At 57.2% G+C, this 27,477-nt stretch overlaps 1 protein-coding gene across 1 annotated transcript in view; it reads left to right on the plus strand.

Moving 5' to 3' along the window:
- Window positions 1–21,868, plus strand: part of TMCC2 (transmembrane and coiled-coil domain family 2) — a 48,761-nt gene extending 26,893 nt beyond the window's left edge. The window contains exons 3-5 of the mRNA XM_075529338.1: window positions 17,424–18,364; window positions 19,497–19,632; window positions 20,481–21,868. Coding sequence (XP_075385453.1) covers window positions 17,424–18,364; window positions 19,497–19,632; window positions 20,481–20,792 — 1,389 coding nt within the window. The 3' untranslated portion in view covers window positions 20,793–21,868. The remainder of the gene's footprint in view (window positions 1–17,423; window positions 18,365–19,496; window positions 19,633–20,480) is intronic.
- Window positions 21,869–27,477: the final 5,609 nt, after the last annotated feature.

Below are 27,477 nucleotides of genomic sequence, written 5' to 3' on the forward strand. Positions count from 1 at the left end.
TACTCTACTTCCCAAAAACTAGCCCCTACAATCCCCATAGAGCAGGGTTCTATTTTGATACGCTGGTGTCACCATGAGTTACAGTCAACTGGTTTTGGGTTTGTTTTTTTTTTGGTTTTTGCGAGGTCAATGAGGACGAAGGAAATTCCCTGCCCCCAAGTCCATCCTGACTCACAGAGACCCAATCGAAGAGAAGACAGCTGCTCCACAGGGTTTCCCATAAGAGCCCATAAGAGTAGCCAGGGGTGCGCTGTCATCTGGTGCCAGATGGAGCGGAGCTGGTGGGGTGGGGCTGGGTATGGGAGCTGGCACCCTCTCCCCAGCCACTGAGCACATTCCTCCCTGTATCCGCCACATCCCTGAGAAGTGAAACGTGACCCTGGGCCCCTCTGGTGCCAGGTGAGGCAATGGAAACACTATCATGAACCTGATCCGGGCGCCCGCCTCTTCTTTCTGTTCACGGGCACAGCCTGGGCTGTCTCTGCTTGTACCCCAAGGGCCCGAGGGCTTGCAGGTAGTAGCAGAGGTGCCCAAGTGAGCACAGACCCTGAATTCCTCCTGGGGAGCCCAGGGCAGCCCTGAGCACAAGTGGGGGGCTGGGAGTCAAGAATGCAGCTCCTGGGTACTAGAGCCCTCTCCAACTTCGCTCCTCTCTCAAGGGACCAGCCAGGTGGTCCCCTTGGCTCCCCAGGTGGTCCCCTTGGCTCCCCAGCCCGTTTCCCACATTTCTCTTTTGTCCCCTTTGACTTCCCCCAGGTCTGGTATATGGGGGCGTCTGGCTGCGCACCTCTCTCTCTTCCTTTGACAAGTGTCTCTGACAGCCCACCGCTGGGACCCCAGAGCTAAGCCAGTATCCATAACTAGTGAATAATTCAGCATGTTCAGCAGGCTCGATCAGATCCTGGGCGATACCATGACCGGGAGGCCGCCTCCGGGCGACTGGAAAGGCGAACCCTGCCCTGGAAAGACAAGGGCTCGGTAATATCAACGTCACGATATAAGGTTTCTTCCCTCCTGGAGAAGGTAGCTCCAGACCCCAACATGATTCGGGACCTGTGCCTGTCTACTAAGTCCTTGCTGACTCTGTGGCATGCCCTCCCCCCACCAGGATGTGCCCCTCGGGTCCCTTTGAAAGCCTTCCTGGGGTCTGGCAGCCAGTTGAGCCGCATGCTGCCGCATGGGGAGTGCTCTCATGGCATTTCACGTTTCATCATCTCTGCTCCTGGTGAGCGCCGAGTCCTCAGTAAGAGGACCCGTGGGGAGCCTGGGTGTCCGTCCTGCACTGAGCCCTCAGTAAGGAGGACCCAGGGGGAGTCTGTGTGCCCATCCTGGGCTTTTAGAACGATTGTCCTCCGTGAAAGCCGGTTGCCGTCAACTTGAAACTGACGCAGAGCGACTGTAGGACAGAGTAGAGCTGGCCCTACAGGGTTCCCAGAGGCAGCCTCGTCTTTCTCCCCCGGAGAGCCTGCTGGGGCTGAACCGAGCCCTTGCACACTGAGCTACCAGGACTCCTTGGTCCTAAACGATTCTGGGCAAGTGGGGCGAGGTAGCAGGCACTCTAAGGAACCCAGGTGTGTACTGGTAAAGCACCCACCTGGCTCCGCCAGAGACAACCGAGTGGTTGACCTTTAAAGGTCACACGCTAGAACGCTCGGTAGTGCTAGGCGCCACTGAGTCAGCTCCACCCCTGGGCGCCCCTGCGCACGGTAGAAGGAAACACCGCCCGGCCCTGCCGCACCCTCCCGAGTGTTCCCATGTCTGAGCCCATCATTGCGACCACCGTATCCATCCACCTCACCGGGGGCCTTCATGACATCCTTCTCCAGGGACCGGTCTCTCCCAAAGTACGTGAGACAAAGTCTCGCCATCCCTGCCTCTGAGGAGCGCTCTGGCCGTACTTCTACCATGAGAGGTTTGTCCTTTTAGCTGTCCTTGACACTCACTAGTTCAAAATGGACGCGTCTGAATTGTGGTGTCCCTCTGGGACAGTTCCGCTCCATCACAAGGGTCGCCAGGAACTCCATGGCATCTAATCACAACAGAGAGCTCTGCTGCTGGCAACCTGCCCTTCTCTCCGCGCCTGTTCCCCCAGTGACTGTGAAAGACATGGACACGGAATGGGCTGGCCTTTTCTCCCAGCCTGGCAAGAATGTTGATTTGCCTAAAAGGTGACCTAAGGGGCCCTGGGGGTCCAGTGGGTTAAGTGACAGGCGACTAACTGAGTCGGCAGTTCTTAGCACCAGGTGCCACAGGTCAAAGATGTGGCAGTCAGTCTGCACCCACAGAGACTCAGTCTCGGAAGCCCTGTGAGGTGGCTCTGTGCACGCCTAGGGTGGGTCACCCTGAACCAGAACCGACAACTGACATTGGCAGCCAGGGTGACCAGGTGAGTAGTTCTGTGCCCAACCTGGTGGCCCTACAGGAGCCCCTGACCCACAGTGACTCCGTGAGTCTAGCACTGTGCTCTGGGGGGTGGGGTGTGTGTGTTTGTGTGTGTCAGTGAGTGCTTTCCAGGCCTTTCTTCCAAGGGACGTCAGGATGAGCGCCAACCTATGGGTTAGCAGCCGCGCATGTTTACCTGCACCTTCTTAGACAGTGTCTGGCATTGTTCCTGGGGGTGGCTCCCAGCTGTCCCATCATCCTCCACCCCAACTCAGACCCCTGTGCCTCTCCCCTGCTCCCAGGAAACCTGCCCCCCTCCCCCTCATCCCCCGGTGGCTCCAGTTCATGCTGACCAAGGCGCACCTTCCTCCTGCATTTTCCTGGGGCACCTAGGGCTCTTTGATAATACAAGGGTGCTTCAGAAAAGGGAAGGGAGAAATTGAACTTGAAGGTCAAGGACACTGTTCTCCACGAGCTTCCAGAAGCCACCACGTAGGAGTTTCTAACGATGCACCTTCCAGCTGGGTCTGGCCAAGACCGTTGGGGGTGGCAGGGTTTCTAACTACTGGCCACTGCCACTGACCCCTCCCAGGGTGGCTTGGTGAGCATTCCAGAAGCCCAGGCCCTTTCAGGAGCAGTCCTTCTGGAACAGCTTCACCCACGGTTGGAACCTGAGGGGTGTTTTGTTTTTGTTTGTGAGGTCTCACCTTGTTTTCAGCTCCCGGTCAGGTTGTCTTTTGCTCCTGGGGCCGTGAATTCTTGGGGTTTCCACCCTCTACAATGCGTGGGTGTAGCTTTTTTTCACGAGACAGTGCTCTGAGTAGGAAGATTTATTATTATTTATTATTATTATTACCTATATACTCGAATATGAGCCAACCCAAAAATCAGCCGAGACACCTAATTTTACCACAAAAACTGCATTAAAAACGTGCTGAAAGAAACCCGGCTTATACACGAGTATACCCGGTGTTATTATTGAAGTGGTTGCTGGGTGGGGGAGGGTGGGGGTGGAGGGACAGAAGCAGAATCCTGAAGGTGAAGGGAGAGGAGAGGGAACTGGGATGCCCCAAGAGCCTCTTGGTTTTTCAGTCCTGCTGTGACCAAGACCTCAGGGGTGCTTCAAGAAACAGAAGGCCACTTTCTCACAGTTGAAGGCGACAGAAGGCGAATCAGGGAAAGGCTTTCTCTCTGTTTAGAGCTAGGGCTCGGGTTAGGGTTGGGGCTAGTTTTAGGGTTCAATTTAGGGCTGTGGTTAGGGCTAGGGTGTGGTTTAGGGTTCAGGCTCGGGTTCAGTTATTGCTAGGGCTAGGGTTAGGTTTAGGTCTAGTGCTAGGGCTAGGGTTAGGCTCTGGGGGAAGGTCTTTGTTCCGCTTCCGTGGCTCCGTTTCTGGCGATCTCCTGGTGGCAACTCCAGTCTCCATTTGCACTTCCTTCTCTGTGCTGAACCTCTTCATTACACACCTCCAAGGTGACCCTACACTCATGCCCCCCGCCGTCAAGTCAACTCCCACCCTTAGAGACCCTCCTTGGGCCAGGGTCAGGTGCACCTTCAGGTTCCTGAAATGGAACTCTTGACGGCAGGAGAGAGCCTCCTCTTTTTCCTGCAGAGCAGTGGGTGGGTTGGAACTGCTGACTCTGTGGTCATCATCCCGGCATGTCCCAGCCCAGCCCCACACTGATAGGACCTCATTCATACGGCACTGAAAGACCCTGTTTCCAGATGCTCCGGTGGCTTATTAGTTACACATTGGCTAATCCGTAAGTTGGCAGCTTGAAATCACTAGCCCCTCGGTGAGAGAAATATGAGGCTTTTTGCTCCTGGAAAGAGTTACAGTCCCGGAAACCCACAGGGCCAGTTCTGTAGGGTCGTGGTGAGTTGGAATGAACTCAGTGGCAGTGAGAGTCTGGTTTGAGAAGACCCGGATTCCGTACGGGATGGTTACAACACACATGTTGTGGGGACACAACTCAGTCCGTAACCGAATAGGAAAGAGAAGCAGCGTGATGAGACAGTGGCAGGAGGAGGGGACAACGGGAAGGTATGGAAGTCAAACAACTCAGGGGAGCCCGGTAAAAGAGGTTCAACCTAAGGTGCCGGGCAGGCTCTGTGAGCAGAGCTGGCCAGCTTCCCAGCCTCCCTTGCAGGACAGACAGACCCCATCTGGTGCCCCCATGCTCAGGTTCCATTAGAAGACTGCACAGAGCAGAGCAGAAGACTGCCTGCTTGCGCCCAGCTGCCTGGTCCCATACATCCACCACGGATGCCCTGCTCTACTGACATGGCACCACCACTCCCATCTCAGAGAGGCCAGAGAGGAGGCAGCAGGGATCACACCACTCCCTAGGCCACAGGCAGCCCTGGCACTTACCCCCAGCACATGCATGGCCTTTGTAAAGGCCACTCATGCCCTTCCCATGCTCCTTGCTCTCCCTGCAGCTGTCTCGCCGTGGCTCTACCAGACAGCTCCTTTTCTGGCCTTCTCTGCCCCTGGCATATCCTCCAAAGTCTGTCTGAGTAGTGCACAAGCCAGCAGCGTTTGCTGTGGATTGTGTGCATGAAGGTGCACACCTGTGGTACAGGAGCTCAAGGCCAGTTCTCTATTGATGTCACCTACTGTGTGTCAGGCATGTTCACTCCTGTGTTCATCTTATCTTAGCTAAGTCCTTGGGGGTGTCCCTGGGTGGTGCAGACAACTGAGCACTGGGTAACAAACCCAAAAGTTGATGATTCGAACAAACTCATCTTGAAGGAAAGAGGAGTGTTGATGGTGTGGTGGGTTATGCATCGGGCTGCCAACCACAAGGTCAGCAGTTCGAGACCACTGGCCACTCCATGGGAGAAAGATGAGGCTTTCTATTCCTATAAGAATTTACAGTCTGTTCGCCCCACCCTCCTTTTTAGTTGGCTACCATATGTATCCCTGAATTTGTGAATGAAGGCCAGTGCGGAGTGGAGACCCAAAGCCCATCTGTAGGCAACTGGACATCCCCTTACAGAAGGGTTGCGGGGAGGAGATAAGCCAATCAGTGTGCAGGGTAGCAACAATGAAACATACAACTTTCCTTTAGTTCTTTAATGTTTCCCCCCACCCCACTATCATGACCCCAATTTTACCTTACAAATCTAGCTAGACCAGAGCATGTACACAGGTACAGATAAGAGCTGGAAACACAGGGAATGCAGGACAGATAAACCCCTCAGGACCAATATTGAGAGTAGCCATGCCAGGAGGGGAAGGGGAAGGTGGGGGAGAAAAGGAAAATCGATCACAATGATCGACTATAACCCCTCTCAGGGGGATGGACAACAGAGAAGTGGGTAAAGGGAGACATCAGTCAGTGTAAGACATGGGAAAAAATAATAAATTATCAAGGGTTCATGAAGGAAGGAGGGAGGGAGGGAAAAAATGAGGAGCTGATACCAAGGGCTCAAGTAGAAAGCAAATGTTTTGAGAATGATGATGGCAACAACTGTACAAATGTGCTTGACACAATGGATGGATGTATGGATTGTGATAAGAGTTGTATGAGTCTCCAATAAAATGATTTTTTAAAAAGAATTTAGAGTCTGGAAGACACAGGGGCAGTCTACTCGGGCCTACAGGGTTGCGGTGAGTCGGAAGGGAAGGGACTCTGCGGAGACAAGTGTGGAGGGAAGACCCGGTGCACTGCTTCCGAAAGGCCAGAATTCAGAGTCAGTTCTCCAATGTAGCTGCTCTCCTGACGGCCCCTGGTTTGACGTTCACTTGCTTATGATTGCTTGAAGGCCCTGGGATAGATGTATCATGGGTACCATTTTTTGCTGCAAGGAAAACGAAGACTTAATGTGCCAAATCACGGCTCACGCTACGCACCCTCTCCCCCACCTCCCGATGCCAACTGTATAGGAGCAGCTGCCTCCTCCTGCCACCGCCGTGAAGGAGCCTGTGAGCCCTCTGCCTTACAGAGCCTGCCCAGGCGGCCGATAGCAGGAGGCGTGCTGAGCACTGGATACTGGCTCTTTCCCCGCCGGCTACTCTGCTTTGTCCCGAAAAGCCGCAGCCGGTGCTCAGGGGCCCGACCATGCCATGTCTTCCTGCCAAGCAACTTCAGCTGCAGCCAAGGCGCCAAGCTCCCACCCCCCAACCCCCCACACATACTCCTCCCATTGGCTCACCTGTCGGGGCCGGGGCCAGAGGGGCTGCTCATTTGTAGAAACGGCATGTCTGAGCCTGAGGTGACTTGACCCAGGGCCCATAGCAAAGAAGTGGTAGAACTGGGACTCAGGCACCCTGTTTGCCACTTCCCACCCTCTGAGCAGAATGCACTGAGTCCTTGGCCAATTGGTCCAGAGACAAGAACAGAACAAGAGAGGAGAAAGGACTGGTTTGTGCCAACTTGCCTGGCAGCCATCTTCTGGTCCCCATTTGTTCCTCTTCTCGCTGCAGACTGTTGGGGTGCCCTGAGCCCTGCCCTGCTGCTTGGGCATTGCAGCTCAGTTGTCCCCAGAGCAGAGCGGACACCTCTCACTGGGGAGACAGCTTGGTTGGGGGTGATGTCCCTCAGTGGCATCTTGATGGTGTGCTGTGCCTCCCAGGGACCTCTTTCCAAGTCTCCGTGGCTCTGGGCAGCCAGAGCTGTGGTGGAGAGCGAGCCCCAGGCTTCAGCTTGCTCAGCCCCCTCCTCACCTCTCCCACTCCATGTCATCTTCCCCCTCGTGGCCCGGGTCTCTCCCACTTCTTTTACTTACAAAGCTGAAGCACTAGCTTGATGGGTTGTAAAAGAGGGAGCAGGAGAGGGGGTGGGTATCAGGGGACTAGGGGAAGACCGGGCTGTCTCCCTGCCACCCGGGACAGAAGGTTCCTAGCTGGAGTGGCTAAGCCCAGTCATTCTACAAATATCAATATCGGGGGTTAATCTTATGCCAGGCGCAGTGAGGAGCTCACATGTGATTAAGAGCGGGGCAGACGGATGCAGTAGGGCCTGTTTATAAATGGCCTGTTTACAGATAACCGGGGTACAGCATCAGCAGTCATTGTCCTTGCCGTCTGTGACTTCCTGGCCATTCCTATTCCTGGGGACTGCCTGATTCACAGGACAGAATCGCCCAGTTTTCTTGGCCGTCATCTTTCCAGAGCACATCCCCAGGCCTCTCTCTGGCCGGCGGCTGCAAAGACATGAAGTGAACATGGAGCCTCCCTGGGAGGAGAGCGGTCAGAGGCCTGGGGCGCTGTGTGTCTTGAGCGCACCAGTCAGAGCTGGCTGCAGGACCTGGGACCTATAGAACATGCTTTGCTTTGATGCGTTTCTGTCCTCACAAAGCTCAAGTCACTGGCCGCCACAAATATTTGTGAGGTTTCTCTGAGCCCAGGGTGTGGTGCCTCCTGCCCTTGGTGATTTGGCCTGTAGGTCCCAGCGTCAGAGCCCTGTAGATAGCACCGGGCCCCCTCTTATCGCCTGACACCTTCTTGAGCTTAGGCCCGCCCCATCTGCTGGCCCCAGGCCGACCTGTATTTAAGCCTGAGGCCCTCTCCAGCCTGCAGCTAGGGCAGAACTGGAGAACCCTTTGACTAGGGGACGCTGCCCTTCCAGAGCCCCAGCAGGCCCCAGACTCAGCAGCCACCATCACGCTCCACACTGCTTGCTGGCCTCTTCTGTGGACAGCTGACTCCCTCTGCTGGACACTCCCAGAACTTCCTGCTGGGATGGCCAAAACGAAGCCCAAAGACGAGGACACTGCTGTGAGTCTGTGTGTCCTCTCACCTGGAGGGTGTGTTGCCTGGACAGGTCTGGGGTGGGTGGGTGGGGGTGAGGGAGGCATGGAGGAAAACGGGAAGGGTGGGGGAATAGAAAGCGGCAGCTAGAGGAAAGTGGGCACAGTGGTGACTAGAGCTGAGGGTGCCTCAGGGAGCAGAGACCCCCTCCCCTGCAGGTGCCCAAGCGTGAAGCTGGCTGCCGTCTGACTTGTGCAGACATTTTGGGGAGGACAGGCACGACAAGCATGGTGTCCTAAGGAGGCAGTGGGCAGGGCAGCAGGGAAAGGACACTGGCCGAGCTGGCTGGGCAGGGGTCCATCGAGGAGCCCCTGGGCACCCTTCTTGGCTTCAGAGAGCACTCCTGCATGGCAGAGGGCTGGCTAGGGGACTCATGCCACTCAGGCTGCAGCAGGGCCTCCGTGACTGTGAGGGGGCCCATGATGGTGGGGTAGGAGGTGTTTCTGGTTATGCTCAGTGAGATGGAAGGAGAGGGCAGAGCAGGTGGGCTGCCTGCCCCACCTGGCCATCCTCAGCCACATGAACCCACAGCTGGCTTGGGACGGGGGGCAGCTGTACCCGCTCTGCCAATCTCCATGGTCTCCTGCCAGATGGGAAGGAGCGGCCTGGATGCCCCAGGGGAGGGAGGAAATCTCCCTGAGCCATTTCCCCTAATCCCCTGGCCAGGCCTCAGACTGAGATGGCAGCTGTGGAGGGTGGGAACTCGGGCACACCCGCTCACAGACCCCAGCTGCCTGCAGCGAGTCCAATGCTGCCAAGGGACCATAACCCTGGGACTCTGGCACAACCGTCAGAGAGCTGCGGCCTCAGAACCCCTGGGACCCCATCCCCTGCCTGGACCCTGGAAATGGCGCCCACACAGGTGAGGGCCCTGGTGGGTGAAAGGAGAGAGGCTCTCAGGGCAGCTGGGGGCTAGCACTCTCTGCAGCGGTGGAGGTGGAGTGTGGGATGGGGAGGAAGCCACTTGTGAGGTTGCGTATATGGGCAGGGCTCACCCTCTGGGCTTTCCAGGCTGCAGTTACCTCTCCTGGCTCAGGGCAGAGCCCGGTATGGCTGGGAGAAGGGCGTAGGGACCGACCCCAGGTGTTCCCAGACCTAGGCTCTCAAGGCAGGTGCAGAGAGGGCTTCTGGGGTCCTGGGGCCCTTGTGCAGGAGAATGAGTGGGTGAGGGCCAAGATGCCTCCAGAAATGAGGGGCCATGTGTCACTGAGAGTGAGGCCAGAGGGGCTGATAGGAAATCCACAGGAGAGGCAGTCCTGGGGAGGAGTGGGAGTGGGGGGTGGAGGCCTAAGTCCCAGTGTGCAGAGGGGCAGAAATCAGCGGGTGGGCAATAGGAGGGTCTAGAGGGAGAAAAGTGGGTGTCTGCTGCTCTGGGGGCATCCTGAGGGTAGAGAACTGAGAATCCCCTCAGCAGGAGGGCAGCTGCAGGGGTGTGAGGAGAGGAGAGCCAGGGACATGGAGCAAACAGGAGAGCGTTGCTGGGAGCAGAGGAGCATGACCTCTGCCCAGGAGCTGCGGGCTTGGTGAGGGGAGCGTGTCCACCAGGAAGCGGGAGCAGCCCGAGGGTCGGGGTGGAGGAAGACTGGGCTGCGCTGCTGCGGGGAGATGGGCATTAGCTGCACGGGCCTCTGACTTAGGAGAGGCTGGGTGGGAGGGTAAGTTTCCCTTGTCCACAGGCAGCCAGTTGTCATCGCCTGGCTCCAAGTGCCGCGTGCCCATATAGAACTGCTCTTCCGAGGGGCCCCTGCGCTGGCTCTGGGAACAGAGCCCCAGGCCCTCCGAGGTGGGCATCTGCGGGGGCTTGAGCCTGCACCTTTTCAGTTAGCAGTGAGCATTCATCATTACTGTCCCCTTGTAACAAATCTCTGCGAACCAAAATCACTGCCAACCAGGCCGTTCCGACTCGTCGCGACCCTACAGGACAGCGCATGGAACTGCCCCATGGGTTTCCGAGATTGTAACGCTTTTATGGGAGCAAAAAGCCTCATCTTTCTCTCTCGGGGAGCGGCTGGTGGTTCCTGACTGCTGACCTTGCATTTCACAGCCCAGGATGTAAACCCACTACTCCACTAGAGCTCCCCAGTCTGCTTATAAGAGACTGAAATTCCCCATCAAGCTGGGTCAGGAGGGAAGAGCCAGCCCCCTGGGGTATGCTGTGGGGCCGGTCACACCCCACCTTGCACCACACACACCCCATTCAGTATCTGAGCATTTTGCCTCGACCTCTGGAGGAAAGCTGCTTATGCTTCCAGGCACCAAGAGAACTCTGTTGTTGGCTTCTGCCTCCCCCTGCCCAGCCCCCCACCCCTCGTCTCCCCAAGAGCACTTGGTCAGTTCTGATGATGCCTCCAGAGCTTGGCTTGAGCCCCTTCTTGCTGCCCGCTAGGAAGAGAAAGAGGGACCAGCCCACCAGGACTAGGTCCGCTGGTTGCGGGCAGCCCGTGTACAGAAACGTTTTCCCAGCCTACTGTTGCCGGAATGTCGAGCTCTGAGGGGCATCCGTCTCCTTCCCTTCCAGTTTCACAGTAAAGTCTAGGACTGTCCCATGACCTCTTTTGAGCTGAAGGATTTTAACTGGATTTCCCTCTCCTGCCTGGCTTGTCCCTGTGTCCCTCTGAGAGACTCGGAATGTCCTCCTTGCCAGGAGGAGACAGGCTCCGATCACTGTGAGAGACGTCGGCTGTTGCAAACACCCCTCCTGAGTCACCCTGGCCTGGCATCCCCCGGGTCATACTTGCCTGCTGGCTGTCACCCACTGAAGGCTCAGACCTTGCTTTGGGGAGCAGCCTTCTGTGTAGATCCTTGATCTTCCTGGCCAGACCCACAGACATGTCAGGGTTGACCCTGGGAGGGACCGGAGGGCCACCCATCCTTGGACGCTGGGCTGACCTGTTCTCCTGGAGGAATGCTTAGAAGTCCAGAGAGAGCATCTTCCATCTCTTCCCTTTGCTCTTTCTCCCCCGCCCCTCCTTAAAGTGGGAGTCCCCGTGATATTGACTCCCCAGCTCCTGCCCGGAGCAAGTGACAGGCAGGCTCTTCTGTGTCAGCTTGTTCCCTTTGGCTCACTTTGAAAATATAGGTGGGGGCTGCTTGAGACCCCAGGTGAGGGTAAGTTGGGGTCACAGATTCTGACCCTCTGAAGTTCCTCTTGTGAGCCTGGAAGCCCAGGAGGGGCACACACACTGCTTGCAAGCGGTGATGTCTGTGTGGCCCATGATAACGAATGTTTGTGCTTTGTGTTTTTATATTCACTACATGCATGCACTTTGGACATGTGATCAGGAGAGACGGAGTCCCTGGAGAAAGCCATCCTGCTCAGTAGAGGGGCAGCGGAAGAGAGGAAGGCCCTGGACAGGATGATCGACACTCTGGCTGCATCAACGAGTGGGATCAGGCATAGGAACAGTTGGGAGGATGACACGGGACCAGGCAGTGTTTTGTTCCCTTGTACAGAGGGTCAGGCACCTAACAACAACATCCTGTGTTCCCTACCATCCAGTTGATTCCTACTCACAGTGATCCTGTGCTCTTGCTGCATAAATAAGTCCGTGATTCACTCACTCTGCACAATTTGCATACCTGCCAAGTCCATTTGAAGGAGCCCTGGTAGGGAGTGGTTACCCATTGGGCTGCTAACCACAAGGTCAGCAGTTCGAAACCACCAGCTGCTACTCGGGAGAAAGACGAGACTTTCTACTCCTGTCAAGAATTTCCGTCTGGGAAACTCAGGGGCAGTTCTATTCTGTCCCACAGGGTCACTGAGAGTCGGCCTGGGCTCAATGGCAGGGAGTTTAGTCAGATCCGCTTGACTGTCTTAACAGCCCAGAGATGGGCTAGGAGTACCATCCCACACCCACGAAGGCTTTACTCAAGTCAGGACAGTGTATTTGGGGTCCTGCCATGGATCTCAGGGAGCCAGGCTGCTGGGCAGGGGTGCCTGAGGAGGGGCAGGAGTCCTGGTCTGGTTAACATGAGGACACGGAGCTTTGGTCCGGAGCCAGGAGCCCTGTGGAAGCCACAGAAGCTGATCTGGGAACCCTGCGCCGGCAACTCCTGTAATCCAGCAGACTGCTAATCCAGCTCCGCTTAGTGTCGCCGAAGGGGGTCCAGACAAGTCCTCTGTGGTGCGGGACCATTTATGATTGCCCTCCAGGGGTATGCTGGGAGCAAGCAGGTATTACTGGACCAGGGAGGGGGCACATTAGACTCTGACTCCATCCAGAATGTTTGCTGAGCACTTCTTGAACTCTGTCTTGGTGGAGATCAAGGCCAGTGGCTCAGGCCCTGCCTGGTGGACACCCTGACTACCTGGCATGCATGATGGGAATTGAGCAAACAGGAGCCAGGAGTAGCCAGCCATGATTGCCTGGTGTGCAGGCCATGCCTAGCCTGTGTACCGGGGCTAGCTGTGGCCTCTCCCCAGTGGAATTGAGTGAGGGGGCCATCAGGCCAGGGTCACCTGTGGACATGGACAGCTGGGCCGTGTGGCAAGGGGTTGGGAGGAAAAGCTTCGACAGTATTGAGTGGGCTGCTGAGTCGGAGGCCAAGAGCCATGGTGCAGCCCCGTGGGGTCATCGCACTGCATCGGAGCTGCAGGCGGTGGGGGCTCTGGCCATCCACAGCAGGCCTTCCTGCCGACACGTGCTCTTGCCCGACGCTCCTTCATTGACTGGCATTTGCTTTTGAGCCCCTGCTTTCTGCCTGTGGTTGTACTGTGGGTGGCTACTGTCACCCTGCCTCATTTCCTCCTGCTGGGAACCCTCTGAGATAGGGAGAATGAACCCCCTTTTATAAATGAGAAAACAACCTCAGAGAGGTTCCTGACATCCAAGGTCAGACAGTTGCAGCAACCGAGCCAGGACTCCCAGTTGGCCCCAGGGTCCCAATTCCTGCCCCCTAAGCCAGCCTATTGTTCTTCCTTTGGGCAGATCTCTTCTCTCCTTGTACTTGGGTCTCTCAGCTTCTTCCCAACCCCCTTGTGAAAGCACAGCTCCCCTTTTGCCTATCACCGTCTTGTCTCTTTCACTGTGCCTCCCTCCAAGGTGAGGCCTGAAAAACCAGAGAGAGGGTGTTGAGAGGAGGGGATGGGGGGGCATCCAGTATTTCCTCTCAGCACATAAGTTCTGCTGGTTCTTCAGAACCCTAAAACAGTCTTTCCTAGGTCAGGTGGGCCTGCGGGTGGGGAGGGCGGTGCTGAATGAGATCAACATGTGGGCTGTGCCAGTGAGGTCATCCCACCCCTGCTGTTAGGAGCACCTCAGTCCAAGCCGGCCAGGGGAGGCCCACCGTTCCCTGCAGTCCAGTCAGTGTGAGTGCAGCTGAGGGCCCAAGCGAGGTCTCGGGGCTCAAGAAGCGGAAGCCCCTGAGATACTTCCGTGAGGCTGGGCTCTCTCTGGAAACAGGGCTGATCCCAGCCTTTGAATTAGAATCTCTCTTTGTGAGTCCTTCGGTCAGTCAGTCCATCCATCCATCAATCATTCCATAAGTCAATGTCTATCCATCCTCTTGTCCACAGATTATGTACGACTGGTTTATTTCGGTGGTCTTGTCATTTATGGTTAAACAGAAAACCTAATCCATAATCCCCCTGGGGTACAAAGCGAGTCCATTGATAATGTCAGTAATTTATTCAGTGGCGTGGAATGTAAGGGGCTGTCGAGAAAGACGTTGTGTGCGTCTAGTCCCTCCGCGAGTTGCTGCTTTGTGCAGATGGTACAGAATTTGGAAGTGCTCGAGCTCAGTGTGCATTGATGGACTCTGGGCTCAGGGGGTTGCTGCCATGAGGATGGTGGCAGGGTCACAGGGATGGGTCAGCAGGGGTGGCTTCAGTCGATGTGGCCCCGGCCCGGATCTTTCCAAGGACTTACACGTGGGTGTGGAGACATCAGGCCTGGGCTGGGGAGAGCACCTCTCTTGCACATTCACAGGGGTGGAGAAAAGCCTGTGATGCCAGACATAGAAACCACACGTTAGTTGCCCTGCAGCTGAGACCCACTGGCCTAGCCTTGTGCATCCCCAAGGTGGCTGAGGACAGGAGGCTGCTAGCGTGAGGCCCTCCCTTGAAGGCAGACCTGTCTCTGGCAGTTCGTGGCCTGGGGTCTTCAGGGGCATCCCAGCCTCCACTGTGGGGTCGGGGCCTGAGTGTTGGAACCAGACAGGGCTCACGGTCTTGGCCTTTCACTTACTGGTTTGTCGCCTGGGCTGGTGACTTGCCCTCAGAGGGCCTTGGTTTCCTCCACCATTGCCTCTGTAAGGTAGGAATACTAATTATACTGACCTGGGGGACTTGTCCCTTTACTGTAAATGAGCACGTACATCAAGCACTTAGGGTGTGCCTGGCTCGTGTCAGGAAGGGTTAGGAATTGTGGGGCTAGTCTTAGCCCTCATCCAAGGATTTTAGAATGGCGGTCCCCAGGGGGCAAGAAGGGCCTTTAGTGAAAGATGCCCCCACCACCCCCCCATCCCCAAGGCCCGTGGAGCTGAGTCCTTAGGGGAGGTGACAAGGCAGAGCTGCGCCATGGAGAGGTGGCCTGATTACAGGCCTTGTTAAGCTTCACGACCCTCAGAGGCTTCCAGCCTCAGTGCAGGGAGAGGTGGGTGAGGCCGGAGCTGGCGGCCTGCTTCAGGACTGCCCCTGGAGCCTGGGCCAGTGGTAGATAAAGCGGTCCAGCGAGATGGCCCCTCCACCTCACATCCTCAAGGGGGCAGGTGGAGGGCTTGCCCCCTCTCACTTCCTCTGAGACCCCAAAGGGGGCAACGGGGAGGTACCTGGCTGCTAACTGAGAATCAGACTGGACTCCGCAGCACCCAGCAATAGCACCCCAATCCTGAGGAGTCCCTGGATACAGCAAAGGAAAGGTGCAAGTCCAGCCAGAGGCCAAAGTAAAATCTAAGAAATCACCAGCCGCAAGCCCTGTGGAGCGTGGTCCTGCTGGACACCTGGGGGCGGGGCTAAGCACAAGGCGTCCTGGGCATTTTACAGCCCTGCTCCCCTGCTGCTCCCACACTCAGAGGCTGTGGGACCGGTGGTCCCCCGTTCTAGAGATGTCACGTGGCCAAGCACTGCCCTGGGCAGAAACTCGGCCAGGCCCCACCGCTGGTCAGTGCCAGAGAGCAGACGGGGAGGAGAGCAGCAGACATCCAGCTTCTATGGCCTTCACTGCAGACCTGGGGGGGAAGCAACATGCACTTTGCCCATTTTGCAGGTCGGGACACTGAGTCCAGAGAGGGCTTTTATGTCACTGGTGACATAGCCAGCTGCTGACCTGGAAGGTTGGTGATTTGAGCACCCCTCGCCACTCTTCAGGGGCAGAGAGGAAACCCGGGCAGCTCTGACCTGCCTGTGGGTGGATAATGCTTGGGAATCAACTTGAGGGCCATGGGTTGGGGTGGATGCGTGTGACTGGTAGACCTTGGAGCAGATGTGCCGAGAGAGGCTGTGGACTCAAACCCAGAGGGCAGGGTTCCTTCATAGGAGCTGGTCTTGCCACTGGGTGGAGGGCAGGGGTGTCAGCAGGGATCTGCAGAGTACATGTGCGAGGCACATCCTGACTTCAGGAGGGAATGAGGAAGGGCGTCCCCAGTGTCCCCAGCAGAAGCATAATCTGAGAACGCCCCAGAGGAAGCTCGAGGAGCCGCAGCCTTCTCCGGCCTGAGGGCAGCAGGCTCTTGTTTGTTTGCCAGTAACTTCGTACCTCACAGAAGTGGCAGAAGTGGACCCGGTGACTTCTGCCTTTCGTTGACACTGGCCTTTTCCGGTTCCGCTCCGGTGACTACGCCACTTTCTTTGTGTTTGACCCCTGCCCCCAACATACACCTCAGCCCGCCCCTGCCTGCCCCCACAGATGTTCAAGGGACGAATGAGCTGACCCGGCTGATTTCGGGGTGTGCTGTGTATATAAATACATGGGGTTGAGCCATTTCCTGCTGCTTACGTTGTTGCCTAGTGATAAGACTCGGGCACTCAGCTGGGGACACAGAGGTCCTCCCCACAGGCAGAGGGGAGTACCCCCAACTCCCCCTCTCTCCGCTGGCCTCCTGCTTTCCATGTTCCCTATCTCCTGTGGCCTCTCCTTCCTCTCCCGTTCCTCCGAGTTCTCTCCCAGGTCCTTATCTTCTGCCTGTGGCTGACTCTGGGGGTTCTGGGGTCACCACCCTGATATGCTTGGGGAGCCTGTCTGCTGGGGAGCAGAGGGGGGCTGCCATTTCCTTCCTGTATGCTCACACACACCCTGCTGAGCAGCCAGCCCCTCAGACCCTCAGAGCTGGTCCCCGCTTCCCCTGGCCTGGCTTCTCAGGCTAAAGCCCAGGGCCCTGGGCCAGCAGGGCAGGTGGCAGGGGTACCCCTCTCCTGGGGCTGAGTGCTCCCACCACCATGAAGCGGAGGAGATTGCTGACGACTCCAGAGAACTGGAAGGTAACGGAGGGGCTGGGAGAGGTGCCGGCAGAAGAGGGTGCCCACTGGGTGGGAGGGTGGGGGGATGGGGACCGAGTGCAGGCTGTGACCAACTCTGAGAGAAAGCCTTGCACAAGACAGGAGTCCTAAGGGGAAGGTGAGTTGCAAGGGACAGCTTTGCCTCAGCTCTGAGAAACCACTCAGCCTGTGAGTCACGGGGAGGGAGGCCGCCGATCTGCGTGGCCTGTGTGATGGAGCAACAGGTATTGCTGGGCTGGAAGTTCTGTGTTTTTGTCACCGCGTGTCCCTTCCGAAAGAACCTGTCATGGAAGTACAGTCAGAAGGTTCCTTAGAGGCAGGGATGGCGAGACTTGGTCTCATGCTCTTGGGATACGTTGTGGGGGCAGCAGAGTCCCGGAGAAGGACATCGTGCTTGGTGATGTGGCAGGGCAGAGGGACAGAGGAAGGCCTTAGATGAGATGGAGGGACACGGTGGCTTTAACGCTGGTTCGAGCACAGGAACCATTGTGAGGATGGCGCAGGATGGGCAGTGTCTCCTGGTGTTCACAGAGTCGCTAGGGGTCGGGGCTCACTCGCTGGTACCCAACAAACACAATGTCTCTAGCACCTTGCTTGATGTGTCCGGGCCAATTTCTGGATCTGCCTAGGTTGCCTTTCTGAAAAGTGGTGGGGAGCCCCTGGGTACCTTGATGGCAGATAAGGCGCCGAGAACCCTTTACTGATGGCGTTCCGGGCCTCCACTTGTGTCTCTGAAGATCCCCAATAACGCCACACCCTTTTTACAGATAGAGAAGTCATGTGCGGAGAGACCCCATCCAGACGCTTGTGGCTTTCTGCCTGACCCCACGTTTCCTCTGTCCTCTCCCCAGGTCGACAAGGGAGACCTCTCCAGCCTGAGCCTCCCCGGTGGCCCGGGCCATGGCGACAGTGACGGCCCCATCAGCCTGGATGTGCCGGACGGGGCGCCAGACCCCCAGCGGACGAAGGCCGCCATCGAGCACTTGCACCAGAAGATCCTGAAGATCACGGAGCAGATCAAGATCGAGCAGGAGGCGCGGGACGACAACGTGGCGGAGTACCTGAAGCTGGCCAACAATGCCGACCGGCAGCAGGCGGCCCGCATCAAGCAGGTGTTTGAGAAGAAGAACCAGAAGTCGGCGCAGACCATCGCCCAGCTGCACAAGAAGCTGGAGCACTATCGCCGGCGCCTGCGCGAGATCGAGCAGAACGGGCCGTCGCGGCAGCCCAAGGACGTTTTGCGCGACATGCAGCAGGGCCTCAAGGACGTGGGCGCCAACGTGCGCGCCGGCATCAGCGGCTTCGGCGGCGGCGTGGTGGAGGGCGTCAAGGGCAGCCTCTCGGGCCTCTCGCAGGCCACCCACTCGGCCGTGGTGTCCAAGCCCCGCGAGTTCGCCAGCCTCATCCGGAACAAGTTCGGCAGCGCCGACAACATCGCGCACCTGAAGGACCCGCTGGAGGACGGGCCCCCGGAGGAGGCGGCCCGGGCTCTGAGCGGCAGCGCCACGCTGGTGTCCAGCCCCAAGTACGGCAGCGACGACGAGTGCTCCAGCGCCAGCGCCAGCTCGGCAGGGGCGGGCAGCAACTCCGGGGCGGGGCCCGCCGGCGTGCTGGGCAGCCCCAAGTCCAACACGCTGTACGGAGCCCCCGGGAGCCTGGACACGCTGCTGGAGGAGCTGCGCGAGATCAAGGAGGGCCAGTCCCACCTGGAGGACTCCATGGAGGACCTGAAGGCGCAGCTGCAGCGGGACTACACCTACATGACCCAGTGCCTGCAGGAAGAGCGCTACAGGTAGGGAGCCGGGTGCCAAGGGGGCCCCAGTAGCAGAAGTGGGGTCCTAGGGGAAAGGGACCTTTAGCCAGGAGGACGTCCTGAGAAGCCTTGCTCCATACTTGTCGGGGCCACGAGGCGGCAGGAGACATGGGCCATCGGAGCTATGGAGGGAAGGGCCCACCTACCTCAGGGTGCCAGGAGCATCCCTCCAGGATCTTAAGTAGGGGGGCTGCCTGAGTCCAGACCCAGCTCTGTGGACTTTCATTTGGAAACTCCCCCTGCTCCCCGAATTCGCTTACTGTCCAGGCAATTCCAACCCACAGCGACCCTGCAGAAGAACAGCGTAGAACTGCTAGGTTCAACTGCCATGCCGCTGTTTACCACTTACCTGGAGCCAGGGCTTAATCTCTCTGGACTGCTTTGGTGCCCGTGAAGTGGGGCTAATAGGAGCCGCTCCCCCCTGGGGTGGTTGTGGCGATTGGTGTGAGTCCCACGGTGTTCGGCCCAAGTATGCAAATATATTCCTGGTGACTTTAACTTCCGGGGGAAACTCCTGGGCCCTGCCTGCCCTCTGCTGGTCTCTGCCTTTCTCCGTGGTACCTGGTGTTTGCTCCCAGGTCTCCTCAGGGGTCTGTGTGAGTCTGCGACTTTCCTGCTTCCTCAAGGTACACATGAAGCAGGCTTGGAAAGTGGAGGAGCAAGCTCACCTAAAATCCCCAATAGTCATCTCTTGATCTCCTGTGTCGCTAGAGGAGACCATATCCTCTCCACCTGTCTGATCCACCCCCTTCCCCTCATCCCAGGGGTGTAAGAGCCCAGGTTGGAGTCATTCAATGCCCAACCCCTCCAATCTCAAGCTCCTGGTCTCTCTGAGCTTCTGTCTTCCCATCTGTAGAATGGGCTGCCACTAGCGCTTACCAGGCGGTGAGGATCCTCTGAGAGACGAGGGCTTGTGCCCAGCACAGCGCCTGTGTGTTACCAGTGCTGTGCCAGTCGTCCCTGCTACTACTCCATTCCAATCGAGTAGAGCCTGCGGCGGGCGGGGGCCGTGAGTCTTGATGGCAGAGAGGATGAATGAGAGCCATCCTGGGAGCTGAAGGGGAGCTGGGGGCGGGGGGCAGGCCTGTGTGACACCATCTCTGTCTGCCAGGTATGAGCGGCTGGAGGAGCAGCTCAATGACCTCACTGAGCTGCACCAGAACGAGATGACCAACCTGAAGCAGGAGCTGGCCAGCATGGAGGAGAAGGTGGCCTACCAGTCCTATGAGAGGGCTCGGGACATCCAGGTGCGGCCAGGGACCCACCCTGGGGAGGGCACGTGGAAGGGTTATCAGATGGGGGCTGCTGGTCCCAGGCTGTCCCGCTGGCCAGGGCAGATGGGCACAAGGACACAGAGGGCAGTGTCGGGTGGGCGGCAGGAAGAGGCAGAACCAGAATGCAGGGTGCTAAGACAGCGGGGTGCTAACTGCTGAAGGTCACCCATGTCCTTACTTCTTCCCTGGCAGCCTTGGAAATGGCGACTGGGAAATTCCCATCTCCATGACATCTGCTTTAAATGTTGCTAGATTTAGAGCCCTGTTGGGGTAGTGGGTTACACATGGGCTATAACTGAAAGGTCAGCTGTTTGAAACCACCAGCCCCTTGTAGGAAGCTAAACGAGGCTATCTACTCCCCAAAAGAGTTACAGTCTTGGAAACCCACAGGGCCAGTTCTACCCTGCCCTATCGGGTCAGGTAGACTCCAAGGCAGTGAGTTTGAGCTGGAATTTGTTTGTTTTTTTAGCTAGACTACTAACCCAAAAGTTGACAGTTCGAACTCGCCCAGAGGTACATCGGAAGGTAGGCGTGGTGATCTGCTTCTCACAGCCACGAGAACCTTATTAAGCTCCGTGCTACTGTGACAAGCCATGTGCAGGGTCCCTCGGAGTCAGATCAAAGTGGTAGCAAAGTGCTGGTTGGTGAGCCGGCCTCAAGAGGGGGGCTGTGATCGGGCCGGCTCCTCCCCTTCCCATGTTAGTCAGGACCCCCTGAAGGACAGACACACACACAACCCACACACACACCACACCCCTTTGCCACCTGTTCGGTAGGGCTCAGCTTGAAGGGCCCGGTGCCCATCCCTCTGCCCTGTGCAGGAGGCCGTGGAGTCCTGCCTGACGCGGGTGACCAAGCTGGAGCTACAGCAGCAACAGCAGCAGGTGGTGCAGCTGGAGGGCGTGGAGAACGCCAATGCGCGTGCGCTGCTGGGCAAGTTCATCAACGTGATCCTGGCGCTCATGGCCGTGCTGCTAGTGTTCGTGTCCACCATCGCCAACTTCATCACGCCCCTTATGAAGACGCGCCTGCGCATCACCAGCACCGCCCTCCTGGTCCTCGTCCTCTTCCTCCTCTGGAAGCACTGGGACTCCGTCAGCTACCTCCTGGAGCACGTGCTGCTGCCCAGCTGAGCGGTCCCAGGACTCCCCCGCCCTGTCCTCCCGGCCCTGCCGGCCACGCTTCTCCAGGAGGGACCTGCCACCGCCGAGCCCCTCGGGCCTCTCCTCTGTCCAAACTGTCCATTCCAGCAGCTGCGGCCTGTTCTCTGCCCCTGCGCGCCGTCTCCCTGCCGGCATAAAGGGTGCCCTAGAGTCCAGCCACGGTGGTGGCACTGGCACTGGTTGCCCACCTGCCAGCCCGCGGAGCAGGGGACAGATGCGGGGTTCGGCTGGTGTGGATCCTTCACAGGCACACAGGACTTGTGCTCCTGGGCGGTCCGGAGGACCACAGAGAGGAGCAGCGGGCCAGGGCTCTGCCTCACCGTTCCCAGGGTGGGCTGGGTAGCATTGTGCCCTTCAGCGCAGGGGAGGGCCAGGGATGATGCAGGGGGCTGCAGGCGGCAAGGAAGGTGCCTCGCCCGCCCCTTGTCCTCCACAGCCAGCTGGGGAACCACCTTCAGAGGCTGGACCTGCTGCCCCAGGAAGGCGATGGATGCAGGCTCTGAGGCCTGGGGGGTGGTGTCTGGGGGCGGCAGGGTCTGAGTTTGGGGATGTATCTTTGAATTTGTGTCTCCCAGGCTGTCTTTCCCTCTACCTGTCACAGGACCTGCCATTTCCAGGGAGCTAGACTCCAGGGTCTCCCTTCACCAGGGTCTCCAACTCCTAGCCTCAGGCTCTGCCCATAAGGCCTCGTTGAGCCCTATCTATTTATTTATTTATTTATTTAATCCTTCCTTTGCATCCCACTGCCCTCCCTTCTCCCTAAGCCCGGGCTTCTTCCAGGCTCACGGGTGACCCCCTGTGCCCCCTGCCATTCAGCCTCTGGGTAATGCCAGCTGGGAGGAGCAGGCCTCTTTTCTACGTTTTCTTTTCATCTCTTTATATCTGTACGTGTGTATTGGTGTGCAAAAGGGTGTTTGTCGCTTTATTTTTTTAAGGCTCTGGAGTGTTGTGTTTGGTTTCTCTTCACCTCCCAGCCTTCCTGTGGCCCTCCCAAGAGGAGAGACGGGGTTCCTCGGGGGAGGAGGAGGGGGTCTCTCTCTTGGAGCAGGGGAGGGCGGGGCCTGCCAGTCTTGGTAGACCTTCCCCAGAAATAAACATCCTCTAAATTTTCAAGCCATTCTGTCTCTTGATTGATTTACATTGTCTCCATGGAAACCACCAAGGGTCTCCCCCACACCCAAGCATTTAGGTGAGAGAGAGTGGGGAGAGACGCTGTCTCTCTTTCCCTTCCTGCCTTTGGTCGTGCAGCCAGAAATTGGGATTCAGTGATAGGGAACGTGGGCGACAGCCACCCCACCCCACCTTCTGGGGCTGTGGGAGAGTTCTCTTCAAAGGAAGGATCCTTAGGGGAAGATCAGCTGTGGTCACCTGGATGACAGCAGCCATGCCCCAGTGTGGCCACGAGAGGGTAGCAGAGTCACTCCCTAAAACCTCTTTGGAGCTCCACGGTGAAGATGGGTGCTAATCAAGGGCTGTGATGAGCTGGGCCTCCCCTTTGCAGAGGCCAGAGTGGGGAGCTGGGGTGTGCCCAGCCTTGCACCCAGAGCACAATCCCAGCCCTCCGTTCTGCAATCCGTGGCTGTAGCTCCCATGGCACCAGGTGCCCATGGGCACCCATGGGAGCCACTGGGTTTCTCGCTACTGGGAACCCCGGGAAAGCTTGGGGGAAGCCAGCTGAGGCATCTCCTGACTGGGAGAGCTTATAGGAAGAACGCCCATTATGAGTCTGGCTTGTTGCTTCAAGGTCAGCTATTCGAAACCACCAGCTACTCTGCCAGTGAAAAATGAGGCTTTCTACCCCCATCAAGATTCACAGCCTGGAAAACTCACAGGAATTGTTCTGCCCTGTTGGACAGGATTGCTACGAATCAGAATCAACTTGATGGCAGTGAGATTTTTAGTCCAGAGGCTGCAGACCTGGGTCCTGGGCCTTGACAGTACACATATGATCAACTCCCAGCCCCTCTCTGGGCCTCAGTTCCCACATCTGTGGCTGCTAACGTCAAAGGGCCCGGACATTCTGGGATTCTGAGAAATCAAATGTTCCAAGACCTCTGACCTGAGGGGTCCCAGGAGCCAGGGGGTGGGCCTTCCCGGGGTGAGATGCCAGGGCATACGGGTGCCTTAAGGAGATGGCTCGGGCAGCTCATCATCTTCCCTTCTTAAACAGTGTGGAGTTTCACTGGGTCACCTCTACAGTGCTTCTCCTGTGACCCCTCCCTCTTCTGGCCACCTGACTGCTCAGCGCCCTTGGGGGCCCTCGGCATCAGCAGGGGGCCACATTCCTGGGCCCCAGGTGGCAGGGGTGGCAGCTCTGCAGACATTTCCCACATTCCTCCCCAAGGTCAGGTGCCTTCCCTCACTGCTAGCTGGGAGGAGGGCCCGGCATGGGCCCGTGGGCCACTCTCTGCCGATCCAGAGGCCACAAAGCACACCAGGAAGAGGGAGGGGTCACTGGCCACCGCTGCATGTGTGTCTGCATGCGTGTGTGTGCACGCGTGTGCGCGTGCTCTGTCTGGGAACTGGATTTTGCCCACTGACGCTTCCCAGACACGCCCCCTTCTCCCTCCCAGGTTTATAGGTGGCAAGCAGGCAGAGTCAACCCCTTGAGCAGTAAAAGCCAACAAGCTGACTTTCCTGGGAAGCTGCCCCCCCCCAGGCCTCAGCTCACATCTGGGGGGCAGGGAGGGTCCTCTCTGCTGCAGTGGGCAGGGATGCTGTTTGACTGTCCCAGTAGCACTTGACCTGGAGCAGATGGCTTTGCTGTGCCTTGCGGGTACAGTGGTACTGCCGCCCGACATGCCCACGAGGTGGTTTAACCCTCCCACCGCAGGTACTTCAGTGACAATTCTCACCTTCCAGGTGGCAGTCCCAAGTTCGATTCCCCGCCAACGCCACCCCTTCTGCATAGCCACCACCTGTCTGCCAGGGGAAACTTACCTGTCGCTGGGGTGCTGGATAGTTTCCAGACTAAGACAGACTAAGGAGAAAGGCCTGGTGCTCTGCTGCTGAAAACCCATGGTCTGCAGTGGGCCAAGCCAGGGTTGATCCTGGGAAGGGGGTGGGGGGGTGGGGGAGGAAGGGGGCAAGGTCAGGCAGCATTTTGCTCCGTTGTGCACGGAGTTACCATGAGTCCAGGGTTGACTGGTCAGCAGCTCATATCAACAACAACCCAGCCACGCCAGGTGACTTGGGTAGGGAAGAAGAAGGATTTTCCTGGTAGCCAATGTCCCCTTGCATGGCAGGCCCTCCTCTGAGGTCAGATACAAATATGACAAGCACAGGCTTTGGAAGTTAGTGGGCCTGGGCTCAGGTCCCAACACACTCACTCTCCGGAGACAAAGTGTTGGCTCTAGACCAGCCTCCTCACCTGCCCATTGGAGTAGTAGAAATAGTGTCTGGCTCGCAGGCTTTGGGCACAGGAGACCTGGCATACTGCTTGTCAAGACATGAGCACAGTGCCCTGACATAGCGAGGGACTGACCTGGGCCATTATGGCATCGCCTCCAGCCCACAGGGATGTTCAAGTACAGACAGACCCTTTGAGAAGGAACAAGGCTGAGGCCAACAGAAGGAGCCTGGCCTCTGACTCCGGAAGTGCTTGGGGAAGGCTCTCAGCCCAGTAGAGCCCTCATGGTATCCCTTTCCTGTGAGCCAAGAGCCTGCTTTCTTCCCAGAAGCCTCTCCTCTGAGACCTATAAGCAAAGCTGGTCTGAGAGCATGCTATCAAGTCCCAGCGTGAGAGAGGAATGAACAGAGAGCCTGCCAGGAGCAGGTCTGCTGCTGCTGGCTCGGACAGGCCAATGCTTGCACCTGTGTCTACAGCCTGCTCTTGTGCACGGGGTCTAGATAGAATTAGCATTGAGAAATTGTTTCATTGAAGCTCAGCTGTGAGATCATTCGCCTCAGTTTTCTCATCTGAGACATGGGGTTATTGTGAGCCCTCCCCCCATTCCTGAGCCCCCAGGCTCTGAACCTGCCAAGGGAAGGGTTGGCGGGTGAAGGCGGCCAGCAGTGCCCCCCTCAGCCAAAAGGCTTGTAATCAACTCCTGTATGGAGATGAGTGGAATAAGCCAGGCCACCCCACGCCACACCAGCTGGGGAGAGAGGCTGGGCCTTGCCGTAGCACATCCTGGCCTGCCAACGCAACCTGAGTCAGCCGGCAAGAGCAGTGCAAGGTGCTGGCAGCGGCACTTCCTCCCACCAGAGGCGGGGGGCTCACTCTCTCCATAGACAGCCCACCCAGCCCTGCTCACACCCACAAGGCCAACTGTCTAGATGGGATCTCCTGGACCCAACAGTGTGGGACAGGCCACCTCACCCATGCCCCTACCTCTGGATGGGAACTCACCTGAGTCAGCTCTAAGTCCCAGTGCCCCGTCCCTTGCGCCCCACCAGCCTCCTCCTCTCTAGCTTGTTTCCTGGCTGTGCCTTGGCTGCTCCTGCGGTCACGCAGGCCTACTGGGCCAGGCTCATCATGAGTCAGACTTGTTGGCAATAAGGTTTTTGAAAGACCTGAGCTTTTCTAGTCTGGGGTTCCGTTCTCTGGTCTCTTTTGGGACTCTGTATCTCCCACAGAGCCTAACACAGCAGTTCTCAACCTGTGGGTCGCGACCCCTCTGGGGGTCAAATGACTCTTACGCAGAGGTCACCTAAGACCAACGGAAGACCATCAGAAACCATTTATTTCCGATGGTCTTAGTAACCAAGACCCCGCTCTTCTATCCATCTCCAGGCAGGTCCACCCATATGCAGATACGCCCACATACGAGTACCCGCATGAAGACTGTTACCCACGCTACATCATGCTTCAAAACAAAGTTTCATTTAGTTGTCATTAGAAATAAATATCTCACAATATATAATTACATATTGTTTTTGTGATGAATCACTATGCTTTAATGATGTTCAATTTGTAACAATGAAAATATATCCTATCAGATATTTACATTACAATTCATAACAGTAGCAAAATTACAGTTATGAAATAACAACAACAATAATTTTATATATGGGGTCACCACCTTATGAGGAGCTGTATTAAAGGATCACAGCATTAAGAAGGTAGAGAACCACTGGCCTGATGGGTCCCCAGCTCTACCATCCACTGGTACCTGCTGCCACTGGTGGGTTTGAACCGCAGATCTTATGGTTAGCAGACCTCACCAGCCCTCTCTGCCCAGAGTTAGGATGAGGTTGGGAGGAGAGTTTCAATAGTGCTGGGCATTGAATGAGCTCAAGTGACGGGCCAGGTCCCCCCTGGACCTTTGTCTCTAGCCAGTCCCCCTCCTCACCTCCTCTGCCAGGTAAGTCAGGCCTGGCCTATAGATGGGGACCCACAAGGGACAGAAGGTCTGCTGAGGAGCAAGCAGAGGATAGGATGCGGGAGGGGAGCCTGGTCCCATTTCTTCTTGCCATTTCCTCCACTGCGGGTCTTAAGAGAGCCCATCGTTGATTGGAAGCCTGTGGTGCAGGTGTGTGACTCTCCAATCACCAACTGACTGCTATGAAGTAAATTTATTGAAAGTCAAGAAACATGGTTTGTGTCAGGTGCTGGGGACGCAAGGAGGACCAAGACATAGTTGGTCCCCTCATTGAGCTCGTGGACAAGCGCTCTCTCTCTCTCTCTCTCTCTCTCTCACACACACACACACACACACACACACACACACACACACACACACACTTGTGCCAAAGCATGGCGACTCAAATGGAAGCCAAACCACTTCCTGTGCTCCACAAGGTTCACAATGACTCACTTTCTGGAAGCAGAGCCCCATCTTCCAAGGTGCCTCTGAGTGGACTGGAAATGCCAACCTTTCCTTTGGCAGCCAAGCATGTTTACCAGTCGTACCACCCAGAGACTGATCAAAATTGCCCTGAGTATCAGCACCTGAGCAGGGCATTCGAGCACCTGAGCAGGGCCCATCTCCAGCCAAACGGAGAGATTCTAGTGGAGAGATTGGTGTGGCTGCTGAGCAGTCAGGCCTGGGCTCTCTGGGGAAGAGCCAGAAGATGTCCCTGGAAGGAGCTAGCTCCAGGGAGGCCTCCGTTCTTCTGAGCAGGATCTGGGAGCAAGGTGTGAAGTCAAGGATGAAGGGCAATAGGTGTCTGAACCCCGTGTCCTAGCGGCAGAGGCGCCCACTCCTATACAATCAGACCCCTTGGACGTGAGAAGAGCCAGGGTTGGCCCCTACTGGCCTCCTCCAGTCTCCTCTTCCCCCTCCCCCTGAAGGCGGGGCCCAAGATGCTGGAGACACAGGCCCTCTGGCTTGGCCATTGTAAGCTGTAAGGTTCAGTGGGTGGTGGCTTCTCAAGCGGCGTGGTTCGCTGTCTGATCTGACATGATAGGGCATGGGGAGCAGGCCCCTCCCTGCCCAAAGTCATGACAATAGTCAATTCCATCAAGTCAATTCTGACTCATTGTGGCCCTACAGGACAGGCTAGACCTGCCCGTGTGGGATTCTGGGGCTGTGACTCCTTATGAGAGTAGACAGCCTCCTCTTTCTCCGGCAGAGCCGTTTGGGGCTTTGGACTGTTGACCTTGAAGGGAGCCGCCCAACTGCCCCATCAGGACTTCTCAGTTGACGGCCATAGGGGTCTCTTTGTGTATCCAGGATCTCACGGCCCACCACACTGACTCATTTTATCCTCA

The sequence above is a fragment of the Tenrec ecaudatus genome, chromosome 1 (assembly GCF_050624435.1).
Source record: "Tenrec ecaudatus isolate mTenEca1 chromosome 1, mTenEca1.hap1, whole genome shotgun sequence".
Taxonomy (NCBI): Eukaryota; Metazoa; Chordata; class Mammalia; order Afrosoricida; family Tenrecidae; genus Tenrec; species Tenrec ecaudatus.